This window comes from Cupressus sempervirens, chromosome 10, assembly GCF_028749045.1.
Source record: "Cupressus sempervirens isolate cs-2001-9-10 chromosome 10, ASM2874904v1, whole genome shotgun sequence".
In the NCBI taxonomy this organism is placed as follows: Eukaryota; Viridiplantae; Streptophyta; class Pinopsida; order Cupressales; family Cupressaceae; genus Cupressus; species Cupressus sempervirens.
The window spans coordinates 791,611,409-791,623,499 of record NC_143127.1 but is presented as its reverse complement, the minus strand read 5'-3'; the positions used below and the strand labels follow the sequence as shown (position 1 = coordinate 791,623,499).

Sequence of the window (12,091 nt, the reverse complement as noted above, 5' to 3'; positions counted from 1 at the left end):
GGGCTTGTTTCAAACCATATAGAGACTTATGCAATTTGTGTACCATATTATTCTTGTTGGGATCTGAAAATCCTTGTGGTTTCTCAATGTAGACTTCTTAAAATATTCCATTCAGAAATGCAAATTTGACATTCATTTGGTATACTTTAAATCCTTTATAAGTAGAACATGCAAGTAGTGTTCTAACTCCTTCTAATCTTGCAACAAGGGAAAATATTTCCCCATGGTAAATTCCTTCTTCTTATGCATATCCTTTGCATACCAATCTTGCCTTGTTCCTTGTGGCTTCACCTTTTTCATTCAACTTAGTCCTGAATACCCACTTTGTTTCAATAGCATTTTTGTCCTTAGGTCTATGTACCAGTGTCCATGTTTTGTTCTTTTTTATTTTCTCAATTTCTTCATTCATTGCTTGAATCTAGTCCTCATTCTCCAAAGCATCTTTAACAGATTTAAGCTCACAATAAAAAAGTAAACATGCCTCACTCCTGAGTCTTTTCCTTTTCATGATTCTAGATTCTTTATCTCCAATGATTTTCTTCGGTGCATGATGACTTCTTATATATTTTGCTAGTATAGGTTCTTTCCTTCTTTCTTGTTCTATAGTTTCATCTTGAAAAATGATTTCAAGTTCATTTACTCTCTCTAGTTCAAGTTCTTCTTGCTCAACACTATCTTCCTAATGTTTGGCTCCTTTAGTATGTACCTCAACATCATTTTGTTGTTGCTCAACATCCGCATATTGTTGCTCTGCAATTGACTATTGTAGCTTAGCATTCTCATTTTGTTGTTGATTTGCATCTTTGTTCTCTTGCTCAGGGGGTGTAGGGAGCACCTTAATTCACATATATGAATGTATTGTAGTCTCCAGGTTTTGTCTTACATTCAACTTCATTTTTTTCTACATATTCATCAACTTTCACATTGGCATTTTCTACAACTTTGCTAGTGTTAGAGTTCAAACACTTATAAGCTTTTCTCTTAGTGGAATGATATAGGAATATGTCTCCATCACTTTTTGCATCAATTTTTCCATTTCTATTATCCTTTAGTATATAACATTTTCTTTAAAATACTTTAAAATACTTTACATTAGGTGCATACCCATACCACAATCCAAAGGATGTAACATTTGTACCTTTCTTGACTTGCACTTTGTTCAAAGTATAAATTGATGTACTTACAACCTTTCTCCAACACTTCTGTGATATATTCTTCTCCATCATTAGTGTTCTAGCATAGTCCATGATTTATCTAATTCTTCTTTCAACTATTCCATTTTGGGGAGGGGTCCTAGTTGCTGACATATATCTCTTAATTCCTTTATCGTTGCAGAATATGTTGAATTGAATTCATTGGAGATGAATTAGAGATGAATTCTCCACCTCTATCAGATCTCAAGCACTTCAAAATCTTACCTATTTCCTTTTCAACTCTAGCCAAATGCCACTTAAATGACTGAAAAGCATCATATTTTTCTTTAAGAAACATCACAATCATCATCCTAGAATAGTCATCAACAAATAGAATGAAATATTTATCTCCACAATAACTTTGAACACTAATAGGTCCACAAAGGTTGGTATGAACCAATTCCAAAATATCATTAGATGAATATGTTTTTCTCTTGAAACTAGACTTTGTCATTTTTCCCAATTGACATTATTTCTTCAGTTTTGGCAAACCTCTTACTCTTTTCATCCTACTAATGCTCACCAATTTGTCAAAATTCACATGACATAATCTCTTGTGCCATAACCATATATCTTTATACTATGCAAACAAATATTTCTCATTAGATATACCTAGATAGAAAAAGTTACCTCTTGTTTGATCACCACTTCCAATTAGTTCACTATTAGTATCATATTTATTGGCCTTCCTATCATGGAATTCAACTATGTATCCTAATTTTTTCAACTGTGAAACACTCAAATAATTATATTTAAGTCCTTCAACCCAATAAAAATTTTCACACTTGATCTTATCAATCAATTGTATTGATCCTTTACCTTTCACAAGACATGGTACACCATTACCAAACTTAACACAACTACCCTTATATGTTCCAATAGTTTCAAATTTACTCTTATCACCAGTCACGTGGTTTGAACAACCACTATTAATTATCCATCCATCTTTTTTATCCACAAAATAGATTAATGCAGTTTTCTCATTTTCATTAGAATTTTCTTTCATAGCAACATAGACAACTTCATCATCATTACTTTCAAATTCATTATCACTCTCTTCTCCAACAATGTAACAAGATTTAGTACCTATATCTTTGTAGTCTTTATTTCTCCTATTGTTTCAATCATCTCTTCTTCCTTTATACTTTCTTTCCTTTCTTTCATCCTTGTCTTCTCTATCAAGACAACTTGCATCAATATGACCAACTTTGTTACATGAAAAAAATGATTATAGGAAGTTTACCTTTTTATTTTTCTTTGCCTCTTGGAAGTCTTCTAACCATCATTGCTTCAAGCTAATCAAGTTCATCATCAGAAACATCATTGTCACTTTTCACATATTTTCCTTTTCCTTTCTTACTAAGAACTAATTGTGATTTAAAAGCATATTAAATAGTGGTAAGAGTGAAATTATCAAAATTTGACATGTCAAAAGTAGTAAGCCTACCAATCACACCTTCTAGAGTTAGGTTATTACTAAGAGTACATCTCAATTCTTGTATTGAAAAAACCCTAATAGCATGAATAGGAAGTAGAGTTATCAATGCCTTGCTAATTACAGTTTCATCAACAATCTTTCAATTGGCTCCTCTTATAGCATTTACAACCTCTTTGATTCTCCCACAATACTGAACTATATTTTCACCTTCCATCATTCTCATTTCATCAAACTTACCTCTCAAGCTCTCTAATTTTTTCTCTCAGAATATTCTTGTCTCCTCCATAGATGGTTTGTAGTGTGTCTCACATCTCCTTAGCAGTCTTGTAGTCTTTTATGTCATCAAACTCAGCATAGCTTAGGGATGATGCAATCTCCAACATAGCTTGGTTATGTTCTTGTTTTTCTTTTAGTTGTTGAGTTGTTAGAGGAAGAATTGTTATCTACACATATGCATTGTCCACAAAATATATTGCACCATCAACAATTCCTACTAGAAGTAGCCTCGTCAAGCTTTGCCATGCAAGGAAGTTCTCTTTGTTCAATCTTGGCACCTCCTTCTTGTACATCTTGATCTTTAGCTTTAAGTACCTTCAAAATTTTCTCTACAAGTATCAATGCCATGATACCAATTGTTAGAATATTTAGAATAGCAAAGATGGGAGGTGGGGGGTGAATCAGTTATCCAAGGTCCAAATGTACCAATTAAACAAAGAAATGCTCAAACTACTTTAGATCTTAACATCCATTAGCTTGGTATCTATAGTATATTATCCATAACATCAACTAGTAGTCCATTGTCCTAAATATAATAGACTTGCAGAATGTAAATATTAATGGTAACTCATTACAAATAACATCCACACAAGTTTGACACTAGGATTTAACATGGAAACCCAAATTTGGAAAAACCGCTAGTAACATGTCACCAATCTTTTCACTCTTCTAAAGTGAGCTTTGTTAGGATCCAACTCTATTAAAGCTTACAAAACACAACATTAAATGTGGCCTTGTTAAAGGATGTAATCTCCCTACATTAGAAGTGGCATTGTTAGAGAACTTCAAAACATTCCATTAGAATGACACCTTGATTAAATGATTTCAATACTAATACAGTGGTTAGAAAGTAACAACACGGTTTGATCTGAATAAGTACAACTCACTTTGCAAATATAGATCACAATTATATTCATAAGTCAATCCATTGATTAGCCTTCATGTCGATCTTTTTCCCTAATTCGCTTGGCAACCCTTCAAGCAACCACCCTTCACAACTCTATTCAACATCCTTCTTAGATTCGCCAGTAAATAGCATCAACAATTGCCCCAGCCTTGCTAGGTCTTCACACCCACTCTCACAAACACACAAGCTTAGCTCTTGTGCCTCCTTAATAGGTAATTCTAATATTTTGTCGCTTAAACACCACTGTGGATCTTAGGGTTTTCATTAGATTCAAAACATACAATGAATTTGTCCACCTTCTTGTTCATCATTCCTTTTCTAGAAACCTCTCTTTCAAATTAATTCATTGATCGCTTACCTAACCCTTTCCTTGCATTAAATACTCTAGGTTATCTATCCTTATCTTTAACATGCTTTACCTATTCCAAGAAATCAACTTTGTCGGTTGGAAATAATGATTTATGATAAACTATCAAAATGTTGTCCTTCGGCCAAAACTATGTTTTGACAGTCAATCATTATTGGGTTACTCGATTGGTACTAACATTCTTGTTTGGCATGTTTATTGACACTCAGTCAATACTAATGCTCGATCACAACTACTTTTGCTCAACTCATACTTGCACTCAGTCGACACTAGCATCACTCGAAATATATTGCAAGTTCCTTCATCTTCTTCTCTCTTTCTCGGTCAAGCCTATGCATTTGGTCAATCTTTGATCACTTCTTCAAGGCTTTAGTACAACTATCTTCTTCACTTGTAGTATGATTAGACAATCACTTTATCTTGTTAAAGTATAACTAATCAAGTGTACATTGTAGTTTCTTCTCATAACTCAACCTTTCCTCTAGGTGTTATTGTTATGTCCAACTTCTCAAATCCTCTTCATTAATCATCTAGGTATGACACTCAAATCAAATAGAAAATTATCTCACCAATAAGGTTTGACATTAATGATAACATAACAATTGTTCCAATTGTAGTTTCCAACAATGTGGCCTCTAGAACTGCCCTAAACAAACCTCATTATAAAACAAAGAGCTTGCACAAGCATTTTGATTCATAATAAGATAATAAGAGTATCATGTGGCATCACAATGCACATTTAAGACTCTAATTTATTAATTACCAAAGTTGGTCACTTAATTATTTCTAGAAATATGCGTGTCATAATCCTTTTGAAATTCATTAACCAACTACCCTAAAACATATTGCATCTCATCCCTAGAATTTTCTACGTAGCTTGGGAGTTTATTAAGATACAATAAACATGCGTACATAGATTTTTTTTCAAACTCCACACTTCCTTTGTAATATTTTAGTGGTCAAATTTGTCATCCTTGAAACTTTATGACAATGCAAACAACAAACACTATAAAATCCATTTTGATTTGGCTCAGAGAAACACCAAATTAGGTCCTAGGGATACAAAAATGGACTAGAATATTTCTTAATATGTAGAAAAATATAAACATAATTGCTTTTAGTTAATAATCAATTGGTCATAATTTATGAACCTCTAAAAATGACCACTTTGATAGACAAAACATTGTGCAGTCAATATAACTTTGTAAACTACATTTGCTTTTATTTTGAGAAAAATACCAAAAGGAAAGTTGAGTTTCTAAACTTATACATACAAGCACATTTATATGAGGAGAGTTATAGGAAGTCATCATTGGTCCTAAAAATTACTATTTCTAATATGTTGACATTTGAAGTAGGTTGTTAAACTAATGTGCATATTGTAAACTTTCACTAAATCCTTCAACTTCGAATTTTAAAAACTAAACACGGGGGTGGGGATTGGGAGTGGCTAAAACTTGGAAAATACACTCACTTATCACTTATGATAGAAAAGTAAGATCCTAAAGTGGTTTGGCATTAGAATCATTATAAATCAAGTTATTCATCTTCAAAGTAGGTAATATAATTTATTTTATAGGAGTGTCTCTAAATGCCATTGTAAAAAATTTCATCAAAAGAACTTCATATTTTGAAGGTACTAAAAGAAAAGACGTAATAGGAAATAATTATCATATGTAGTTATATTCAATTCATTTCCTACTTAACCTGAAGAGATAAACATATATGAAAGCTTATGAAATCACTATTATGCAAAGATAAAATGTGAAATCTTATGAAATCACCATTATCCAAAGATAAAATATGAAAGCCTGTGAAATCACCATTATGCAAATATAAAATATGAAAGCTTATGAAATCACCATTATACAAAGATAAAATAGGCATGCCACAAGATAACACAATGTATACCCAAGGAAACCCTGATGATGAAAAACCTCAGCTTCCATAAGCATTCATACCCCACTATACTATTCAACCACAAATAAATACAAAGAGCTTACAAAATTACAATGAATGCTCTCAAAATATCAAATCCCTCCAATGCATTCCCATAATTCTAGGCACGTATCCACACATCCCATGCAATGTTTCAAAAGTACAACCTTAAAAAAGAACATTTAATGAAAACCCAATCCACTAGCCTAACTAAACCACTAACATGCATATGCTTTTATAGGCATAAATTCACATAAAATAGAACTAATGGTAAGGCAAAACCATGTGCAAATAATAATATTGAGTCCCTCATTTAATATTGGTACTAGAAATTTATGCATTATAAAATATCTTTCCCAAAATTTGAATGAAATACATCATATCCCAATGTACCACTTACATTAAACAATATCCCAATGTTCCAATATGGAATTGCTATGTAATCTCCAAGGAATCTCTATGTGACACACATCAATCTAGGCACTCCTAAGTGTAATACATACATACTAATATATAATAATGCAAATATTATCAAGGTATATGCAACATGTTTCCAACATGACCCATATCGATTCAATAAATTTATTTATTTTCTTGACTATTATTTTATTAAAAAAACAACACTATGGTCGAAGCACAAGGCTCTTCAATTAATGTTGCCAAACTTTAGTGTACTACCCACATAGTGACCATGAAGACATTGATTGCGGGGGAGCCCTCAAATAACAATTAGGTGGCTTCATGTCACTCTAAAAGGATTAGTGCTAGTCATATAATGTAAACTACTAATGTCTCCATTTTCATCACTATCTTCCTTTAGATACACCATGCCTTGTTATAATACAACATATAATCAATATATATAATATTACACAATAATTGTGTGTGTGTGTGTGTGTATAGACACGCGCGCACGTGCACACACACGCTCTTTTTTGTGTGTGTGAAATTTAGCACCACCATAAGGGGTATCTATATTTCATTTATCACCATAAGGAAGAGTTTACATTACAATGAGACACTTCAATCACCTAGTAAGTTGCATTAGATACATCATGCCATCTACAAAATCCATAGAATTTGTCTACCTATATAGGGAAATGACATCCTTATATTTGCTAATGAAGCTATCAGAAGTGCCAATATATTATAATTACAACCCTTCATTGTACAAAACCAAGAACCTTCTCTTGCTTACTACATTAACATCAAAAAATTTAGCTATAGTTCCCACATTTTGTTTCTTGTTGGTGGAGGCCACCACACTCTAGGTAATATCCCTATACACATCCACAATGTGATTATGGGCCAACACAATACTTTGTATTTTAGTTCCCATCATCTATATTGGAGAGAAGGATTTCATACCCCTAACCACTAAGAACATGTTCATTTCCCCACTTGGATATATAGAGGAGTTGATTGAAATCCTTACAAATAGCATCATCATCTACTTTGAGTATATGTCATACCTACACATTAATGTCTTTCTCTAAAAATTTACATTAAAACATTCCAAAAATTATCAATGTAGTCTTTTTGCAACGAGGGAAGACCAAAGCCACAAATATGGAGTGAAATGCACAATCAAAGTTGACCAACAAATTTAAGAGATGTCTTCATCGAAAGAATCAAGTGAAATCAGATTGTCAGAAATTCCCACAAGAAATTTATGCTTCCAAAAGCTATTATATTATTATATTTTATTACAGAAATTATAAAATATTACTATACCTCCTTCCCCTCCCCACCTTGCCCTTGATAATAGAAAGTAATAACCTTTCCAACTTTTTCCTCTTATTACATTTAGATCTACATATTAATTTTAAAATACAATTTTCCATTAATAAATCTTTACTACACAAATATATATCCTCTCTATTTCTCTCCCTCTCCTCTATTTCACTTGCCCTGTGCCACTTCCCCCACTCTTCTATTTGCATATACATCTATATCTCCCCTCTCCTTTCCCTATTATAAACATAGTATAAGTACATTGATAATAGAAAGTTCTAACCTTTCTAATTTTTTGGCTCACTATATTCAGATCTACATATTAATTTTAAAATATAAATTTCATTTAATAAATCTTTACAACACAAATTACATTATTTTATAAATAATTTACTAATTAATTACAAATGATATTTTGATAAGTAGGACATGATTTCCACAGCTAGTCAAATTGTGATGTGAATATCAGGATTTAACTGTGTGATTTTGAGTCAAACTCGATGACCCATATTTCATGAGTAGTGATTCAACATGAATCCATCTCTCATGAGAATAAATGGAACACTTAGCACTCATTGGATCTAGGTGATGCTCACAGGGGTGAAGCACCGGGACTTCCCGGGAGGTCACCCATCCCAGTACTACTCCAGGGGCTTTCTAATGAATGGTTCATAAGGCACAACACTTGGTGAAGGTTTTGCAAATGGGGTTGCAAGCTTTGGGTTTAACTATGGAGGAAACTCTGTAGTTAAGCGCGCTCAGGCTGGAGTAGTACTGGGATGGGTGACCTCCCGGGAAGTCCCGGTGCTTCACCCCTGTGAGCATCACCTAGATCCAATGAGTGCTAAGTGTTCCATTTATTCTCATGAGAGATGGATTCATGTTGAATCACTACTCATGAAATATGGGTCATCGAGTTTGACTCAAAATCACACAGTTAAATCCTGATATTCACATCACAATGATATTTTACTAATTGATCTTATTTATCATACAAACCTATAAAGACAAAATTCCACGACATCTCTTCGGCAAATCCATTGCTCACCAAGCTACCTTTGGTACCTACTCTTATCTCGGGCCTCGGTTAACAAAGCACGGACGAACAGTTGTGAAGTTGAAGTATGCAGTGATGTGTTATTTATGATGCTGGTCATCGTCAGTGCATCGTGGGAGCAGCATAGAGGCTTCATAATTGATCTTTATCCGTGGCTTTGTCAAAAAAGACGGATTGCAATCCGACATATTTCGCATTATCTACAGTATAAAGGATCCCCTGAATGTGCATTGAAGTTGCAGAGCCTAACACGGAATTACACAAGGGTTTTTGTAGTGCAGGAAAAATGGCTGAAGAGACAGTAGTTCGGTTTGGACTCCTGGGATGTGCAGGCATTGCTCAAAAACTTGCCAGCGCAATTGGGACGACATCCGATTCCTCAGTATACGCAGTTTCCAGCAGATCAGTTGACAAAGCCAAGGGTTTCGTCTCCGCCAACAATTTGCCTCCGGAAGTGAAGGCGTATGGAAGCTATGAGCAGCTTTTGGATGATCCCTCTGTGGATGCGGTATACATTCCTCTGCCCACATCCCTGCATCTCGAATGGGCTCTCAAGGCTGCCCACAAGAAGAAACATATTCTTCTGGAGAAACCCCCTGCACTTTGTGTTGAAGACCTCGACACCATCATAGAGGCGTGCAATAACAACGGCGTCCAGTTCATGGATGGCACCATGTGGATGCACCATCCTAGAACGGTAAAGATGAAGGCCTTTCTTCAAAATCCGGACCTCTTTGGAGATCTCAAGTTGGTAAGTACTCAATCCCTTTTCGGCACTTTAACCTAGTAGTGAAATTTGTTTTTAGTTTATTTTATGCTGGATTTTAGTATGTAACCCTTTTCCATTAGCTGGACAATCCATGCCACAGTCAATTTGCTTCTACGCTGATTTTCTAATACGTTTTTGTATGTAATTCTTTCCTAAAATCTGGGTATTTGTCATGGCAATTCGTTGTTCCAGCTTAATCCATATCATGATTTGTTTTCTTTCCCCAATTTAAAGCATCCACTTCTGTATTTTTTATGGCTTTTAACATACAGAATAGTGTAATCCAGACATCTGGGTTTGTTTCCTTACATTATTTGTTTGGCGGTAATTTAACTTTTCTACCAGAAAAATAAAATAATGATGTGGGTGCTGATTGCTCTTATATTTGCAATTATGGTTATTTGCAGGTCCACTGTACTTTGACATTTGCCGGAACTGCAAAGTTCTTTGAGGAGGACATCCGGGTTAAGCCGGATTTGGATGCACTTGGTGCATTGGGCGATGTTGGATGGTATTGTATTCGGGCAATTTTATGGGCTAACGATTATGAGACGCCTCAAAGTGTGATTGCACATCCCATGCCTGTATTGAATGAAGGTGGAGTGATCACATCTTGTGGGGCTACTTTGTCTTGGCAAGATGGAAGGGTGGCAACATTTCATTGTTCATTTCACTCTTGTATGACCATGGATTTAAGTGTCCATGGGTCCAAAGGAATTCTGAATCTTCACGACTTTGCAATTCCGTATGAGGAGAACTCTGCATCATTTTTCTCTTCCACAAACCCCAAGTTCACGGGCGCTGTTTGGGGTCCAAGGCCCAGTGAGCACACAGTTGCAACTGAATTTCCTCAGGAGACTCTTATGGTACAAGAATTCGCTAGGCTGGTTAAGGGAATTCAAGATTCTGGAGGAAAGCCCGATCCTCAATGGCCTTCCATTTCCAGGAAAACACAGATAGTGATGAATGCTGTTAAAAAATCTATTCAGGAAGGCTTAATTTCTGTTGCATTATGAACATAAGTTTCTGGATTTGATTGTATTTGTCCGTTTTTAGCATGGATGTTTCGGATCACAGTCCGTGATCCATCATCAGAATGGAAGATAGCAAGAGATGTAAAACAAAAATTGAAATTTTCAACCAGAAATTTTTTTCTAAATGCAGTTAAATATAAGACATTTAAGTATCAAGAATATGGGCATTTCTCCATTATCTTCATTTTACAGTAGGCTGTAACCAAATAGATGTACAGCTTTTTCCATTGTCTACATGTGATTCTTATAAAAGGCTCTATATGCCTTGGACAGCATATAATGAAACACAAGACACTTACGTCCAGAGAGCCTAATATACTAGGTGGTATCGTATCAAGAATTCAACATTTACCATACTAAATTATTACTTAACAACAGAAACGATCATTTCTGAACTTCTGATTTGATTTCTGAGTCACTTCTCGGCATTGTTACAAGCTTCTATCCTGTTACATTTCATGTTCCCTCGAGGTTGTTCACAAACAATGAACACAGGCTTCTACAGAAATCTTTCGCAGTGTATTTTTGAAAGCCTTGACACCACATTTGAGGCCTGCAACATCAATCGGGTCCAGTGTATGGATGGGATCATGTGAATGAATCATTGTACATGTACAGGGTACACATGAATGGATCATTGGAATCCTGAGCAAGGGAGGGGAGTTCAAGATTTGTTCAGTCAGCGCCCCTGAGATAGTTAAAGAAGCCCTTGCAAGCAATCTGGTCCCGTGGGATTTGGAGTTTTATAGTTTGCTACATAAATTTTTGCAAACCTCAAAAGAAGATCAGGACAAGTTCGTTTTTTCAAAATTTAAATAAAGAAACGAGGTTTCTACAATCTATAAAGATAATATGTCAAGGTTTTTTTTCATCAATGATCACATTCTGTGATCAATTATCAGAACGAGTTGAAACATCATTTGACACCAATGAAATCTACAATCTATTTAACCGGTGCTACAAACTCTCAGCCACTCTCTTCCCGTCTCCAACGCCTGCTTAAGCCTTGAAGTATACTGTTGCAAAAAAAAAACTGCTCTCCTTTTAAATGTCAAATACTTGTCTGCGCCACACACAAAATCCAAAATTCAAATGTCATCTAAAATTCAAGTGTCGTTTGGCACCAATGAAATCCACAATCTCTTTAACGGGTGCTACAAATTCTCAGCCACTCCCTTCCCTTCTCCAACATCTGTTTAAGCCTTAAAGTTTACTGTTGCCAAAAAACCTTGTGCCCTTTTAAATGTCAAAATCCTACTTGTCTGTGCCACACCCACTGCAAATTTTTCATGGAGTGGAAATCTGTCAGTTAATTCATGACTAATAATCTTCTGCATGAGATTTAACATCTTATTCCAACATAATTCAGGACCAATAA

At 34.8% G+C, this 12,091-nt stretch overlaps 1 protein-coding gene across 1 annotated transcript; it reads left to right on the top strand.

Annotated features, from left to right (window-relative positions):
* The first annotated feature begins 8,885 nt into the window (after positions 1-8,885).
* LOC149536285 (putative oxidoreductase At4g09670) lies at positions 8,886-10,872 on the top strand. The gene is made up of 2 exons (XM_089804782.1): positions 8,886-9,661; positions 10,087-10,872. The coding sequence occupies exons 1-2, from the start codon at positions 9,134-9,136 to the stop codon at positions 10,693-10,695; spliced, it is 1,137 nt and encodes a 378-aa protein (XP_089660908.1). The 5' UTR covers positions 8,886-9,133; the 3' UTR covers positions 10,696-10,872.
* Positions 10,873-12,091: the final 1,219 nt, after the last annotated feature.